The sequence below is a fragment of the Spea bombifrons genome, chromosome 1 (genome assembly GCF_027358695.1).
Source record: "Spea bombifrons isolate aSpeBom1 chromosome 1, aSpeBom1.2.pri, whole genome shotgun sequence".
Lineage (NCBI taxonomy): Eukaryota > Metazoa > Chordata > Amphibia > Anura > Pelobatidae > Spea > Spea bombifrons.
This window is the reverse complement of record NC_071087.1, coordinates 62,539,461-62,557,552: the sequence shown is the minus strand read 5'-3', so window position 1 is coordinate 62,557,552 and position 18,092 is coordinate 62,539,461. Positions and strand designations below refer to the sequence as shown.

The following is an 18,092-nucleotide window of genomic DNA, read 5'->3' as shown; positions in this document are numbered from 1 at the left end:
AGTGAGGCATGTATATGGGCAATGTCTATGAATGTGTATGGGCACTTGGGCAGGCATATGTGTGTATGGGCACACGCATATAAGGGCAGTGTATGTGCATACGTGTGTATGGGCAGTGTATATGTGTACGTGTGTGTGTGGGCAGTGTATATGTGTATGGGCAGTGTATATGTGTACGTGTGTACATGTGTATGGGCAGTGTATATGTGTACGTGTGTATGGGCAGTGTATATGTGTATGGGCAGTGTATATGTGTACGTGTGTGTGGGCAGTGTATATGTGTATGGGCAGTGTACGTGTGTATGGGCAGTGTATATGTGTATATCTGTATGGGCAGTGTATGTGTGTATGGGCAGTGTATATGTGTATGTGTGTATGGGCAGTGTATGTGTATGGGCAGTGTATATGTGTACGTGTGTATGGGCAGTGTATATGTGTACGTGTGTATGGGCAGTGTATATGTGTACGTGTGTATGGGCAGTGTATATGTGTACGTGTGTATGGGCAGTGTATATGTGTACGTGTGTATGGGCTGTATATTTGTGTACGTCTGTATGGGCAGTATATATGTGTACGTCTGAATGGGCAGTGTATATGTGTGTGTATATAAGGAGTGTATTTGTCTTATAGTGTATACGTCTGTGTAACTATGTGCAAAGGCAGTGTATATTTATGGGGAGGCGTGTGTGTGTGTGAGCAGTTTATGTATGTTTGGGCAGGCGTGTATAAGGGTAGTGCATATGTGTGAGTACTGGCAAGTGTGTATGTGCAGGCAATTGCAGTGTATGTGTGTGTTTTTGTGGGCAGGCATGCGTAAGGGCAGTGCATATGTGTGTATGGATAGTGTATATGTGTGTATGGATAGTGTATATGTGTGTATGGATAGTGTATATGTGTGTATGGATAGTGTATATGTGTGTATGAGCAGGCATGTCGTACTTAAAGGGAAGATTATGATTCCCTGTAACACATGTTTAACTCAGGGGCACCTAGGGTTAAATCCAGGCCTATTTCTGGTTAAAATGAGTATGTGTGTCACAGCATTCGGACACAATAGAATATTTCGGGGTGCTACTTGGTCTAGGGCATCACTAATACAAAGCACCACGAGTTAATCTAGGGGTAGGCAGAGTAAGTGAAGGATGTGTTTGCGTGTCTGGGTGTGATAGCGTATGTTTGTGGGTTTGTTATTGTGCACATCTGTTTTTATGGGTATGATAGTATGTTTCCAGGTGTGTTATGGTGGGCATGTGTCTAGGTATATTAGGGTAGGAATGTTTTGGGGTGTATTATTGTGTGCGTGTGTATGTTATTCAAGTGTTTAAGTGTGTGGATATGTTCCTGTGTGCATGACGTGTTAGGAGTCTTAGATGGTTCCTTCAATACATCATAGTAGTCTCTGTGGCCGTGTCCAGTGGGGTCCATCTGTGGTTGTAAGATTTTTCTGTTTCTGTGGGAATTTTCTCCCATTCATCCAGTAGAACGTTTTATGAGCTGTAGGTGATATACCTTTTTGGACAGCACTATGCTTCTAACTTTGTGGGAACGGTTTTGGGGAAGGTCCTTTTCTATTCCATCATGACTGTGCCCCAGTGTACAAAACAAGGTCCATAAAGGCATGGCTGCAAAAATTCCCCACAGAAACTCTCCAAAATCTTGTGGAAATCGTTCCCAGATGAGTGAAAGCCGTTATAGCGGCAAAGGGGGACCAACTTCATATTAATGTCTCTGTATTTATAATGTGATGTCATAAAGTCCCTGTTGGTGAAATGGTCAGGTATACCCTACCAGAAAAAATGCTATCCCCCCCAGATTTTTAGGGGTTCCTACGCCCATGGCCCCTGCAGAAGTCTTGAGTGAGAGATCAGCAGTTCAGGTAAGGGGGTGGGGGGCTGGGGGGTTTGAGCGTGTGTGTGTATATGTGATTAATGGAATGAATGAGTATTTAAATGTTTGTGAATGAGTGTGTGTTAGTATGGATGTGTAAGGGTGGTGGTGGTAGCATGGCATAGGGAGGCTGTACTCACACTCCTATCATCCTAGGTTCCAGCATGTACTGGCTGCCTTGGCTTGATAGGGGTGTGATTGCTGTTAGCAGTTATATATATATATCTCCAGAAATGCCTTTTAACCCCCTATATGCCACTCTGCCCCATGATATGCCTTTTAACCCCCTATATGCCACTCTGGCATATAGGGGATTAAAAGGCATATCATGGGGCAGAGTGGCAAATAGGGGGTATAAGGCATTTCTGGGGGCAGAGTGGCAACCCTGGGGGCAGATGTGCATAACTGGGGGGGCAGGTTGGCAAATAAAAGGAAATAAAAAAATATATATTTTTCTCAATCATAGCTTTTATTAAATATGAAAATATTGTTTACATGAATTAATATTTACTAGTAAAACTTTTTTTCCTATAGGGTAGTCTTATATTCAGGCTTTTTGTTTTTTTCCTAAATTAATATTTAGATTTTGGGGGGTCGTCTTATAATCAGGGTCGTCTTATAATCGAGCAAATACGGTATTTCATTTGGACAAATCAAATTTGTGTACTGGGTTTTTTACTTCATGTTGCTGCAATAAAACCATAAAATGAAACAAAGTCATTTGTTGCACATCTTTATTAATTTTCTATTTACAGAAAAAGAAGCTGGCTGAATTGAGACTGTGACAAATGGTCATTTATAGAGACCTTTCAGTACATTCAAGTTTATAGACACACTATTTGGGCCTGTTTTAACAATGCTGAAGCAACAGCAGGGGGAAAAGCAAGCAGCCACTACATTTACAATCAATACAAATACAATGAACCTGTTAAGGTAGGAGCATCATTTCTGCTCTTGATCTATTTGGATACTTACATTGTTCAATGGAATTTTAATCGGCAGGCTGGTTAAAGGATAACATTTAGCCCTCATAATAATGCCTGTAACATCATAATAACTGAGCCATTATCTTATAAGGGACTGCATATCTAAGTGCTATAAAACTTTAATACATTCTATACATTTTTTTGATATTATCAATTTCACATTTTGTAAGTGAATATTGTGCCCTGTGGTTTCCATCCCTTCACCTTATAAAAAGGAGCATTTGAAAATCACTGCACCATGGGCATGGTAGAAGGCAGAAGCTCTCCTAGTGTGGATAATACACCAAGATCAAAGTGCTAATTTACCAGGAGCTGAAATGTCACAGACAAAATGAAAAGAGAAATATAGATCTGTTTAAGGATACTGATAACTTTAATCCACAGCTCATTTACCAATTCAATGCCAGAGGTGTGATTAGAGATTGTGGCAAAAATGTCTACTGTGCTAGATTATTCCAGCATCAGCCATCTTTCCATATATATCATGTTCAATTCAAGGACATCCTACCCACACTAAGAGTAAAAAGTGCGGATACAGTAACCATCAACGCCACTGAGAAGAAGCAGTTTCCCGACGTAAACTATTTCACTGCCTGTAACATCAACATAACATCCAAGAGTATGGTGCCAGCAGCACAGTGTTTCTAATGTAAACCACTGCTCAATGATATGCCACAGCTGGTGTATCGATTTGGCATTCTAAGTCTCTGGCAGAGAAAAGTAAGAAGCAGTGGTAGCAATGTTTACTTAGACATACCCAAAAGGAGATGCCTAGCCATGTGGCACATGGATGGTGGGTGGCACTAAAGATAAACTGTACTAACGTCTTATTGCCTCCTTACCCTGTTCCCACTAGAATAGGTGCCATTTTCCAGACACACATATTGGCCAGCCAAAGCATCCAAGCCTAGCACTTGTGGTGCATCCAACAGTGAGGAAGCTTGACCTGATATTCTGAGGGGGAGTTTTTCCAACCTTACGTATAAAAGATAATTTCTGGGATCTGTCCATCCTCAACAGATGTTCCATTGTTGTTCCCAGCTGCATAGCAGAATGTAAAGCATGTCTTGGCACCAGTGGTAGGAGACTCATGGATGACTTTGCGCAGTCCTTTTGTACCATAGTGAGAATCCGGGCCCTACAAGTTTAAAAAAAATAAAAATAAAAAAATAAAACAGGTTTCTATATATTATGTACTTTATAAGAAACAAACAAAAAGAAAAAGGGATTTTATGCTATGGACCGGATGGCACTTATATTTTGCACAGGGAAAGGAAGGTTTCTGACACCACTGGTATAAGAGAAGGTCAACAAATGCACCGCTTGAGATCACAGCACAATTTGTTATGGCACCAAGTGCACTGTAGATGAAAACAGCCCATAGTAACCAGGAAAAAGTCAGGTACTTCACTACATTTTACTGAAGCGGTAATTTCATTCTCTTGCACATTGTGCAACAGTTTGCATTGGCTATATCCAGGCCGGAATTTAAACTGGTTTGGGAGACATCTTTTACCACAAGCACCTGAAATAAGCATCTGCAATAACCACAACCCCATTACACACATAAAGTAGTCTGTTTCATTTGTTATGGTATATATATCTATACAAAAAAAAATCTGTTGAACAATACCCTAGGCTGCTGCTTATATAGCCACATATGCCTTAGCCTATTACCACTTAATTAGCATTACCTTCAGTGTGGCACAAGCTGTGTAGTTCACATTAGGTAATATTTCTACTGGTTCCTTAAACATGACTCTAAAGGTGCTTGAGGACCCATCACAGCTGAAGCCAGTATCGTTCTGACCAAGTACTGTATTGCTGTCGGTGTGTATAATCTGAAGAAGGAAATTGGTAGAGAAAGAGACATGTAAAAAAGGTCTAATAACAAGCCTCACTCATCCTACACACTGGTATTCTTCTTATCTTATTTATATAGCGTCAACAATTTACACAGCGCTTCTTACAATACATATATTCAAGGGCATGACAAGACTATAATTGACAGACTAAGACAAACCAATACATTAGGTGGAGAAACCATTAGGAGCCCTGCTGGCAAACTTACAACCTTGCGGGAGTGGGGTAACAAACATAAGGAACAAGGACAGGTGAGTGTGGGGGTTGTAACAGCAACTAAGATAGTATGCGTCTTGAAAGTTGGGAGGAAGGGTGAAAGCTGAAGGTTCGGTGGAAGTAGGTTCTAAAGGTACGGGGCAGCAATTAATCTTATAGACGGAAAAAAGTTAGAGGAGAGACTTAGCCCATGGGAAGAACAAAGATTGAGTAGTGGTGTATTGGTTTATGAGGGCAGAAATGTATGAAGGAGCAGTGTTATGGAGGACCTTATATGTTAGTACAAACATTTTAAATTTAATTCTAAAAAGGTAATAGGGAGTGGAGGATTTCACAGAGTGGGGAAGCAGAGGAAGAGTGGCGTGCAAGGAAAATAAGCCTAGCAGCAGCATTAAGCACAGAATGCAGTGGAGAAAGTCGAGACAGTGGAATCTCAGCCAACTTGCAGTAGTCAAGATGATAAGTGAATGAATCAGAGTTTTTGTGTATTCTTGGGTGAGGAATGGGCTGATGCGAGAAGATTTTTTTTTTTTAGGTGCAAGCAGCAGGATCTTGCAACAGGACTGAATGTTAGGGATCAAGGAGAGGTTTGCATCAAGGATGACCCCGAGGCATCATGCCCAGTTTGGAGGAGAGACAGTCGTGTTGTTAATGGTGATACAGAATTCAGGTACTGGAGTGGAGATGGCAGGAGGAAAGTTAATAAGTCCAGTTTTAGAAAGATTAAGTGTCAGGTAGCGTTGTGACATCCATAAAGAAATATCAGACAAGCAATTGGTAATACAGGACATGAAAGATGGAGAGAGATCAGATTTGGGTATCATCTGTATATAGATGATACTGGATGCCAAGTGAGTTGATTCGTTTGCCAAGAGATGAAGTATAAAGAGAACAGCAGAAGGACAACCATTGATCCTTGGGGGACGCCAACCAAAGGTGGAAGAGGTGATGATGTCTTGCCAGAAAAGCTGATAGAGACAGATATGAGGACACCCAGGAGAGCAGTGGCGGAACTACCGGGGTCGCGATTGTTCTGCCAGTCAGGGGGGCCCAGGGGGTGCCGAGCAGTCATTTTCAGCAACCGCTCGGCACCCTTCTGTCTCCTCTGCCGCCGCCTGCCTCAGCGCTGCCCCAACTGAAGTGGTGGGAGCGTGAGGCGTCTGTCTCGTGTGCTGGTGCAGTGAAGCCGGGCGCACCGCGGCAGAGCAGCGAGACAGAGGCCTCGCGCTCCCACCACAGGACTGCATGGTAAGTGACCTACAAAGGGGGGTAGGGAGAGGGTAGATAGTGAGAATGGGGGGGAAGATAGCTTGAGAAGGGGGGAGAGGAGGTAGATAGTGTGTTGAATAAAAAAAATCATGATTTTATGGGGGGGAGGGTCTTAACAGATTCTCACACCGGGGCCCTGAGGCTTCTAGTTACAACCCTGCAGGAGAGAGCTGCATCTTAAATGGTATTGTGTATTCCGGCACTGGAGGTACCACAGATTCAGTAAGATTGCACTTCTACTTCAACTAGAGGCAAGAGACACCTATCTTTTCATCACAAATTAGTTTACTGAGCAACTTTGCAAGTGTAAACAATTTCCAAGGATGCTACTGGGGGGGGGGGAGTATGTTCTATTAAAAGTATAGCAGTGTATGTAAAAACATTATGCACTGTCATAAAATAAGGATCACAAATTATTCTATATGCCATACATTTAGCAATTACTCAATTTTGTGTTTTTTAAGAAAACAAGGCACAATAAGCATTGGCAAAGTATAACTAAACAATTTTATATGATACAAAAAATATCTATAAAGATATAAAAAAGCTCCCTTTTCTTAAGCTAGGTTAAAAGTGCTGAGATACAAACGTCAATTTATTAACAGGACTGCTTATCACCACAACAAAATTCACAATTTGTGGCTTACAGCTTTTCTTTAAAGTTTAATTCAAAACAATAAAAGAACTGCATGATGTCCAAATATCACCATTTTCTTTTGTATCATGGCTTTTATGTTCTTGTAAACGTGCCAGATTTCAAAGACATGATTTGGACGCCCTCTCCCTGCTGACGTCAAAAAAATTTTCAGCCCATAGCCACTATTTATACACTAACGTGCCAATTCTAGAAAATATTGTAAAGGTAAAAGGATTTTTCCAATCCTGTGTTGTCTCTTTTATATTTATATGTATATAAAATAATTCCATATAATATGGCATACTGCTAAAAATGGCTAAAAAGCAGTTGCTTTTAATGACGCTTACCTGTATGTTTACTTGATAATCTGTGGGTCCGTGTATTGATCCATAGAGAGCAAAACCCACCACAAATATTCTTCGATTAACTGAAAACCTAAGATGCAAAAAGATAGCCATATGTGTACCAAAGCTTTTGTTTGTGAAGATCAATTAGAAGAAAATGTTTTAACATAAATATTTCATTCTGTGGAGAGAAAATATTAGCCAACAGAGAACTTGACTCTTAAATAGTTTATCAGCACACACCACTGCAAATACATTTCTTATCTTGAAATGTGAAAATACTTATCTGAAATAACACACACCATTACAAAGGACTAGTTTCAAAAAGTACTAAAACAAACAAAAAAATCTTCTCAAAACTGGCAGAGCACAGAAGGAATGCAACCATTTAGTTAATGCACCATACAGTACTTTATGGGGAAATAACATGGAAATGCAAACATCAGTCTTTCAAACACAGTGCTGTATATAGTAATATAAACTAGGTTTAAGGAAAACCTGGCTATGTTGTTAAAGCAGACCTGTCAAGTCATTTCAAATAAATGCATCTATCAATACCATGTTTTGCAAAACAAATTTACTTTGAGGCTTTAAGGTCTGTAGCTCGTAGCTTTTTTTCTTTTTCATATACCAGGCTATCTTGCTTGATGTGGACACCAGGCTCAACAGGTACATTGATTCGACAAGTTTCCTGTATCTCTAGGAGTAACACAATTCCACTTCCTACTTATGTAAGGGGGGCTCGCTTACAGATCTCCCAAGAAGACAGCACAAAACCCATCTGATGAATGAAATGCTAAAACTAAAAATCATTGTTGATCAAAAACCATTAATTCCTCTTTTCTATACAACCCTTTCAAAAATACATATATGTATAAAAGTATGCTGAAAACGGATAAACTGAATAAACTAAAATTCAGTAGCTTGTACTAAATTGAACCGCTGCAGAGTACCAAACGTCATATACTGTTCGGTAAATAATTCAGATTTGTGTGTACATATTACACATACATGTATAACCATCTAAATCCACTACATTAAGTTTAGTGACCTTCCCTAGAACAAAAGCCATGACAACAGGTAAGTCATCCTCTTCCTCATTAGGACATATTAGAAATTGACTTCCACAATATGCACACACCATCAGGGTATGTTGCTGTAAGCAAAGGCAACTTCCACTGAATAAACAATAGTCAATATAAATTGGTAGGGATTATGTGGCTACCACTTAGATGGCAAGATGTGTGCCTTTAAAGCCGAGACGTAAGTGGGCTAAATCCAGAGTGGCCATCAACAGTGGTGGTACTCTCAGAGTATAAACCCCAATCTAATGCAAAGCAAACATTGAACAGTGATTGTCCTACATCCTATGCATACAAACATTTCAAATATCACTGTCCTGCCTTACAGCAAAGATCAGGATCACATGCCAAGTAGCTGCTGATTATCTTAAATTTGCTTAAAAGGTCACATCGACAGATATGCACCTGCCGTACACTAGGGCTCTCTCATGGGTAAGCTAGTAATCCTGTGTGCCATTGCTTCATTTGTCAGTTGGGGGGATCTCCCTTGTCACCATCCCAATTACTCTACATTACAGCAGCCTTCATAGTAATCTTCTCAGCGCGAGTGCTAGGATATATGATATTCCAGTGGCCAGCAGAGGGTGGCAGTCACACAAGTAAGCAGTGGCCAACCTAAGTACACATCTGCCCACAGCGACAGGGTTTTTTTCTGAAAATCCATGAGAGAATAACTGCACCGAGCAAATATGAAAAGGAAGTTAAATAAGATTGATCATTTCATAAAATAGAATTACACCAGACAACTGTTTTGTTGTGGTCATGCTGCTGTTAATTCCATACTGTTATTTCTTGGTCTTCTGCCTTGCACTGTTCAATAGCCACACACATGCAAACCTTGGGCCATCACCCATAGGCACATGCAAAGACACATACAGCACTTGCAAAATCTTGGGATATTGTCCAATTAGGATCTACTTGCACCGTCACTGATTAAATCGGAAGCTCTACTTGAACATGCAACTATGTTGTTGTCTAGTGTACTCTCGAGCATGGGTGTTGGCTGATGCCGACGCGGGCTTCGCCAGTAACAAATAACCCGAAACTTTTAATAAAATCTGTTCTTGAAGACCATGTGCTTGTGTTATTTTATTATTTGGGGATCTGAACTAGTTTGCTTAACAATCAAGGTTTGTGGTCTTAGAGTGAGAAACAGCCAGACTGAATGGTTCATTGAATCAGGCCTAGTCAAACTCCAGCACATTTATCTGTTGGTTCAGGATCCATTCAAGTACAGCTGTGACTTTGTGCTTGGGTTGTCCTGGAGGGGGTCTTTCAGTGTTTCTCTGTCTTGCTCCATTGTTTCTTCAGTTATAACAAAACGCACAGGTCCTGCTGATAAGCAGCATTGTTGACACTCTCCCTTACAAGCCAGTGTTATAGAGAGCTATTGATACACTGTTGACTATTGTACCATTTCTCCATTCCCAGTAGCTGGGGTTTGTAAGCTCATTCATTCACAATTGTTTTCTTCTTAGTGGCGTTATTGATGATGTGTGATCCTCATCTATGTACAGTGAAGCAAAAAAAAACATTTGATCCCCTGCTGATTTTGTACGTTTGCCCACTGACAAAGACAATTTTAATTTGAACAGTGAGAGACAGAATAACAAAAAATATTTTTTCCTTCACTGTACATGTATAATTTCTTCTTTGTTTTCATTTTCTTTCAGATCCATAACCTGACCAATAACCTGACAGTAACTAATGGTTATGTCCTGAATATGGCTACTGCTTTAATATATAAGAACAGAACATTATTGCAATGTTGTTTTACAAGAATTAAATTTTAGTTATACACAGAATTAAGTTGTAACATACCATTTGTATTTCTGTATTATGAGAAAAAGAGGTAAAGGCTGTTAACAGCAGGAACACGTCAATTTTTAAAATAGTAGATTAAATATGAATTTTATAAAAAATGTGCTGTGAAGTTCTAACTTGTGTATAATATCAGCCAGCTGTATATTAGTCATTTGTGTGTTCTAGCTTTGTTATGTGTGCCTACTCTACTAGACAAACACTGACACCTTATCATAGTGCCCTGTGGTTTGAGCAGGGACAATTATGCAAAATATCACATGACTGGCAAAAATTGTAGCCTCCAGGTCTGTAGATAAAGGAAGTTTATTGAACAAAATGAGATAAATGTAGGTTAGCTTTGAGAAAAACCTGGTTTTTATGTATACAACACTGCATTAAATGCTCAAAGGAAAAAAATCTTTGAGACATTCCTTTTAAATGAGCAGTCATGGAAAATAAATGATTTAATTGATATGATTGTCTTAATAACTATAACACCCTATTTAATAAAATTACTACCAGAAGCACCATACCTTATTCGGTCACTTGTGCCGCTGTAGCCCCAACGGCTTTCTACCTGTTGAAAGCGGTTAATGTTGCACTCTTTCCCTCTCAAGCAACACCGTGGCCTGTCGATGAACTCCACACGAGGCTTTGGGTTCACTGTGAAGTGCAAGAAAAGACTGACCACCTCTCTATCAGTAAGAATACCAGATTGAGCTGGGCCTAGAGCCAAAAAAAAAGACAAAGGATGATATAATTTTTCCTATTCACTTTCAAAGACACAACAATAAGACAAATACAACAAAGCCCCTTTTTATTTATATTACATACACACAGATACACACTGTGTAAGCTGTGTGTTCTAAGGGTCTGCATACGTATCTGCAGAGAACTATATAAAGGATTATATAAAGAATTACATAAACATATTTAATAGGCAGGTTATCCTGAAAACTATCCAAACACAGAAGATATGATGATTTGTTTGCACTAAAATAAGAGATCGTTTGAGGGGACTTCTCACCCATTTGTGGAAGCAAATTTACAAATTACGCTATATTTAACCCTTGTGCTTTGAAACAAGCAGGATGTGCGAAGCAAGTCACATAACCATTGGGTTTGTCTCCATAAAACTTAATCACATTTTAGGTCAGAAATCAATAAGTGAACTTGTCAAAAAGTAAACATTTTATGGAATCTGATATTGACCTAAAGATGACTACACACATGTATATACTATTTTTTATACAGATTTTTATACCATTGTAGTTGCACTTTGTTCTTAATAAATGTAATGTTGGATCTGACCTTGCCATAAGACGGCCCGTAAAGCATGTTCCCGATAAAGAAGAACATCTAACGAAAACTATGTTTTATGAAGTACCACTCGTGCTATTGTCATATCACAAATGTCTACCATAGATATTATTTGCTTATACCTGCAGCAAACTCTTCAATGGTCATAAGTGGAAAACGGATGAGAGACAAGGCCTTGCCAAGAGCTTTGCGTTTGTTTTCCGATGTGACTGGCTGCTGCTGCCTCTGGCACTCTGCCTCCGACCAGCGTACCACTGCGTTAAAGAGCCGGATCTCACGTATCCCCAGCGTATCCCTTTCTAGCACTGCAACCAGTGTGTCTGCGAGAAGAGTAGAAAAGAGAAGTGAGAGACAAGAATAGTACACTATACAACACTACCATAAAAAATTATAAACGATACAAGGTGCTCTGATACCTCCCTCATGTGCAACGAGACAGCGTCTTATCGAGGCTGGAAAATGACACACACCTGACAACTAGCAAAGAACACCGTTACAATGACCAGGTAGTCCTGCCCAGTTTAGTTGTGAAGAAACATAACTAACCATTTCACTATTCGTAAACTAAGCAAACCTTCACTCGGAAACACTAAGCTCGCTTTCCTGATAACGGCTTCATTGTGTTATGCAGCATTGGCTATCGCATGGAACCCAGTTGTGCCTTGTTTTGCTGCGAGAGCACTAGCTAGAATAGAAAGGAAGCAGCAGGTTTGCGGGGAGGCTAAGTACGAGGACAATAGGTTTTCTTTCCTTGACAAACAAAATGTTTCTTTTAAATCCCAAAATAACATATAGCGTTCTTAAGAAAAAATGTAGTTTACACATTAACCATGCCAATTATTTGTTTTTGTTTTCTTACTGTTCTCCACCTGGGAAAAAAGAAAAATAAAGAGGTCCTCCAATAACTTAAAATGTTACTGTAGATGTTTGCTGTAAGAAAACACGCTGCTACAGGGAATGAGTTACCCCTGAAGTGTCAGACAGGGAAACTTTGTGAGACAGAATACAAATATCCTATACTTAGGGTCGAATAACCTCATGCATGCAGAACAATCCTCAAAGGGAAACTCCCCACCTCTTTATTTCTAGTATCATATTAAAATAACATACAGTGCCATTTTCTTCCGAACAGCATTTTAGGCATTTTATGTGCTCTAGTTGTGTTATCTTGGTAGAGTCTACTAGTCAAACACCGCTACAACAAGAAAAACAGACAGATTAGATGGACCGCATGGTATCTATTCAACGTCAAACTCTAGGTTTCTGACTCTTTATCGTCTTCCGGTAAAAAAAATAGAATAACTCAACCAGCCATGGAGGATTTCATTTTACAAGCAGGACTTCACCAGCATTGCCATAAAGAAGCCGTTCAGTGTGGTGTTTGAGCACTGAAAATCATCCAAAATACGACACAACTAACAAGAATGGCAGCCTCTCAGTCCGCACATGAGGGAAGTTTACAAGAACAAAACGGAATTGACCTACGTTACTCCGTAAAGCACTGTATTTGGACATCACCATGTCCTTAACAAGAGCGCAGGAAGAGCTTTAAGCAGATTACCTAAATCAATATCAGTGAAACCTTCAGCATTTAGGGCATCCGAGGTGTTCTTGTCTATGTTTTCCAGGCAAAGGCTGGCAAGCTGAGGTTCATCAAACAATCGAGCCTGTAGGAAAGAAGTGAATGTTAAGCAGAAACATTACAAAACAGAAATACTTTTATTTCTAGTTTAGAAAGCTCCTCCTGTTGTTGAAGTACAACTTCTGTGACTCTCAGTGCTTGCATGCTTGGCAGAAGACAAATAACCACAGGAGTTCAATGACAAATAAAGCTACCGGTTAGCTATATTTGCTTATTTTCTGTACCCTTCGTGACAATGGCCGATTTATCGTTTCTGCGCTGCTCGTGTTTAGCTGTAATTTTCTTATTTCCCCGTTTACTGAACCGGCATAACTTATATATTGTTTATTTTTTTCAGGACAAGAAGAGCATGCATTGTCAAATACATATGGTCTACACTTTATATAAATAAAAACAAAAATCAAATCTCACTGCATCTGCATTATTACCTGAGTGAGCAACATAAAAGCATTATCAGCGCGGAGATTCTTCTTCAGGAACTCCACACAATGTGCTTCTAAAGCAGGCACTGCATATTTCTTGGCTGTGTACAGCGTAGTCATGACAGTCTCTGGACCAATCTGCACTTCATCAGAATACAGAAACCTTAAAAAAGCATTTGTTATCATTAGACCAAATGTATAGACACTGAAAATGAACCGATTTTTTTTTTCAAATTTTTACTATTGTTTTGTAAAAAGGACCGCAAATTAAGTTGTACAATGTATTTGACCATTAAAAATATCACTTCAATTAGCCGTCTTCATGGAAAAACAAGGACATTTGTAGCTGTACTAACATGATTGCAAAATGTCCACAATGCAGCTCTGATCCAGCTGATGGCATTTTAATGGACAGATTGCTTTTTTCCCCAGAAAAAACAAACAAGATTTCTTAGTGACGCCAAACATTTGAAATGTAGCGCACATAATTTACACGCACTTTGATTTCATGGATTCCTTTCCTCAGGTCTCGTCATTTCCTTTATTTTTGATTGAATTATCAATTCTTAATTCACAGGGGTCACCATTATGAAATTTAAAGTGCAAACAGTGTAAATAAAGGTTATACTCAGACGTGTCTCCAATATTTCTTGTGTTGACGTATATCATATATTACATATATACACACTGATCAGCCATAACTTGACCACTTACAGGTGAAGTGAATAACACTGTTAATCTTGTTATCATGGCACCTGTCAGTGGGTGAGATATATTAGTCAGTAAGTGAACATTTCATCTTCAAAGTTGTTAGAATGTGTTAGAAGCAGAAAAAATGTTAGGATCTGAGCGACTTTTAACAAGGTCCAAACTGTGATGGTCAGAGCATCTCCAAAACCGTGGCTCTTGTGGTGTTCCCGGTCTGCAGTGATCAGTACTTATCCGGGTCATGATGCACGAGGAGGGGGGCGAAGGCTGGCCATGCGGTCAAATCCAACAAACAAGCGCCATAGCCGCAGACCAGTCAGGGTGCCTGTGCCACCTGTCCACTGCTGAAAGTGCCTTCTATGGGCACGTGAGCATAGGAACTGGGCCACAGAGCAATGGAAGAAGGTGGCCTGTCTGATTATCTGTGGTTTTTATTCACTATTAAATCAGTGGCAATTGTTGGATGTTTAGCAAATGTGTTTGTAAGACTGAATGTAGGACTTTAATAGACTTTTCACCGTGGAATCGTCCATCACTCTGTGTGGGGCTTAAAGAACGGTCCAATAATAGTCTGCTTGTTGCACTATGACTCCCTCCCCCCAACTTGGCAATTCAGAACCTACGATAGCAAACGTTACCCGAGTATGGAGCAGGAGGGGGATGTTAATTGTAAAAAAAAAAATTGGGCATAGAAGGGAAGGAGATGGTAATGAGAGAGTGGGTGGGGGTCTATTCACCAAAGGAATATTTGTGGTTTTAACTCTCACTTTATTATTCATTATGAAGGGTCCACACTAAATGTCCCTGTGTAATGAAAGCAAGGAAGGAGAGAGAGAAAAGTGCGGGGGGGGGGCAGAAGGCAGAGATGAGGCAAAATATTTTTGCCATGTCATTTCAAGACAGGCACATCCACTACTGGATTCATATCTCCCTAACCTCGCTTTACATTACAGAGCACAACCCAGTGAGCTTCTAGCCCTGTGTATAGTATGTTTAAAATAGTGAGGTCATACAGAACCAGCTCAGTCATTGTCACAGGGAGGTTCTCTAAGGAATGAACCCCAAAGTGACAGCCTTAAGCCCTAAAATATGTTAATCTGTCCAGCCCTGTGCAATACTGAATACTATTATTGAGTAGTAGTAGTTGGGTTGTAAAAAAGATAAGAAGTTTTTATTTTGTTTTGGTTACGGAATATGCAGATCTTGTACCTGACTTCCAACTAGTCCTATGGCCTGTGTGTCTAAATAAAATACCCATTTATCCATGAACATTAGTGTCCCATACAACCCCATCAATAAATAGTGCATTCTAAAGTACTTTAATAATAATTCTTCAACACTTACCCCTAGCAGACGCCGTCGTACACTGCCCCCTGCTGGTGCCTTGAAGCAACTTATTAGCGGCAGGAAGGTGCCCTACTGAAGTCAATGGGAGCACCATCTGAGCATGAGTCTCATAAGACCATTTTGAATTCGCATGAAAGCCAGCACCAGTGGCTGGCCGCAAGTATCGCGTACATGTGATTTAGCAGGCAAGATATGCGTTTGAAGACCTATTGTGAAAGCTTAGGAGCTGGGGTGGGAAAATAAAGAAATAGGAGGATTCTGTAGAACCCCTCCGTGCATTTGAAAGGTCGACCAAACAAAAATGTAAAGCAGTCTGTTTCAAACAACTGGAGCATACATTTTTAAACAAAACTACAAGGTGACTTACTTCAGCAGAGCAAGGAAAGCAGCTGGTTCAACATCTGGTAGTTCAATTTCAGTGGATGTTGTAGCCATGCCACCATTAAACATAGCATCGAACACTGCACTCCCAACTGCCAAGACAAACCTAACAAGTATAAGCAAATGAATTACTACCTTTTCCATCATTCACTTAGTAACAGACTCCAGCAGGCTTAAAGAGCCCAAAAATTAAATAAAAACATAAAATCTCGTATAATATGGAGATTAAATACAAATTGTAATGTATAAAATCATCTTTTCATGCTACTGCAAAAAGTTTGAAATGTCATTTATTCCCCCCAGGAAACAGCTGAATTAACCAATTAGCTTGATGTTACAGTGTCCAGAACTTTTAATGAGAAAAAATATTTCTAATGGTAAAACTGTAATTCCTAATCACCGGGTGCTGGAGCTATGAAAGAGGACATATAGGAAAGCAGCTTCGATTGTAACTTATATGGTATATCCATTTGGACTCCCTTCACATGCCTTTAGAAATCTTGACTGTGTTAGTGGAATTAATCTCCCCATGTAGTGATCCCTACCTACAGAACAAAATGATCATGACTATTCACACTATTTCTGTTCAGACAAATAAAAAAAAGGAAGGTTTTAATAAAAGGTGGTTGACTTATACTAAAAAATGAGAATGACTATTCACACTATTTCTATAATCATAATCCATAGGTACCTGTATGAAATTATGCAACAGAAATAAATCGCGGCCAACCTATCCTGCAAATTCCAGACTCTGATAATAAAACCGAGAATCTCTAAAACCAACAGCCAACACTAAGAGATATTCAGTAGGGCAAAACTTCAAATCCAACATTAAACTGCCAACGTCCATACATGGTAAATAAACCCTATGGATGTATTAGTTAGGATTAACATTTAGTTACCTTACTAATAATATGAATTTAGTTACCTTACTAATAATGTGCATCTTAATTTTTGTTTTGAGACAAATGCATCAAGATTGGGTGCGGGTACAATATTTTCAGCATGATGATATCATCTAGATTAAAGTACACCAACCAGATGAGATGGGTGACTGTGCGATTTACACTACCTTTTAAAATGACATCCACTACTCACTCTATATTTAGTGACAACATTCTCCCTCAAACCAAACACCTCCACGATTGGCCATGGGCAACCCAGGAAGTCGGGTTAGCGACATTCCACAACATAATGCTCTAACATAACGAAAGCACATAGTACACACCTGCACTCAGAACTGTCTACGTAACGTGTCTTTCACCTTGGCATATACTTGGCCCCTCCACTCCCCATAAACAGATGATGGACAGGGGTACTGAAATGCCCCCAGATGACTCGCTAGCTAAGAAGTGGATGTTTATACGGCGGAAGCGAAATGTTTCAGTGGACATAATCAGGTGATCGAAGCTTGAACGTGTGTGTGCCTTACGTAAATCCCACCAGGTGCATGCCTATGATCTGCTACCTGTGTGCAGGGATGCGCTGGCTGCCGAGACCTTTCCCCACCAGGAAGTGCACGTCGCTGAGCACCTCGTTGTTGAAGAGAAAGGTGAACCTCTCCCGCACCGTGGTCTTGGTGGCCTGCCAGTTGTACACGGGTTCCCGGTGAAGGAGGCCGGCGGCGGCGGAGGAGGGAGGCGGGGGAGGAGCTGCAGGAGGGGAGGCTCCGGACGAAGAGACAGCCGCCTGGTTGCCAGGGGAGGAGGCCGCAGCCCCTCCGCTGTAGTTATACGAAGAGGCCGAGGACCCGCTGCGGTTGCTGGGGGCGCTGTTACCCACCACCCCGGGGAACGACAGGCCGCCGCTCCCACCCGCCGCCATCTTGGATGGGGGTGGCTCAGGTGGGAGGGAGCACGTGGAGGCGGACGGGGGCGGAGGGTCTCCGGAGCTGTTTACAAACAGAACCGGACAGCAGCGGCGCATGAGGGAGAGCCGCTATTACTATGGAAACCAGGAGGCGTCACCTTGTAAATGGCCAGTGAATAACGTGTTACTAACAGGAGGCGGGACTTGTGCCCCTCACGACAGTCGATAGAAATCTATGTGGCGACTGACAAGCTAGGGGAAGTAGGCGGGAGCAGGGAAATGAGCAAACTACTGTTTTTAGTTCCAGCCCGAGGAACGCCCTCTCTTCGTCGCTTGCAATTTTTTTCACAGGTCATGTGACCGGCAGTACGCGCTT

General features: G+C 40.6%; 1 protein-coding gene across 3 annotated transcripts; it reads right to left on the bottom strand.

Moving 5' to 3' along the window:
* Window positions 1–2,607: 2,607 nt before the first annotated feature.
* BTBD2 (BTB domain containing 2) lies at window positions 2,608–17,892 on the bottom strand. 3 transcript variants are annotated; one of them, XM_053462607.1, is made up of 9 exons: window positions 17,376–17,877; window positions 15,894–16,013; window positions 13,478–13,634; window positions 12,969–13,074; window positions 11,530–11,727; window positions 10,621–10,813; window positions 7,206–7,293; window positions 4,568–4,714; window positions 2,608–4,011 (listed from the first exon to the last, which is right to left on the bottom strand). In XM_053462607.1, exons 1-9 carry the CDS (start codon window positions 17,831–17,833, stop codon window positions 3,850–3,852), a joined length of 1,629 nt encoding a protein of 542 aa, XP_053318582.1. In that variant the 5' UTR covers window positions 17,834–17,877; the 3' UTR covers window positions 2,608–3,849. The 3 variants fall into 3 exon arrangements, with proteins under 3 accessions (XP_053318582.1, XP_053318591.1, XP_053318600.1); XM_053462616.1 differs by lacking the exon at window positions 15,894–16,013 and having other exon boundaries at window positions 17,376–17,880; XM_053462625.1 differs by lacking the exons at window positions 2,608–4,011; window positions 7,206–7,293 and having other exon boundaries at window positions 4,612–4,714; window positions 17,376–17,892.
* Between the last annotated feature and the right edge of the window lie 200 nt (window positions 17,893–18,092).

Excerpts from the sequence above, each read along its gene's own strand:
- BTBD2 (XM_053462607.1), bottom strand. The coding sequence starts at position 17,833 with ATGCGCCGCTGCTGTCCGGTTCTGTTTGTAAACAGCTCCGGAGACCCT. Across the intron at positions 16,014-17,375 it reads CAGCGCATCCCTGCACACAG|GTTTGTCTTGGCAGTTGGGA; the intron begins GTAGCAGATCAT and ends TATACTTGTTAG. Across the intron at positions 13,075-13,477 it reads CTTTTATGTTGCTCACTCAG|GCTCGATTGTTTGATGAACC; the intron begins GTAATAATGCAG and ends TCTTTCCTACAG.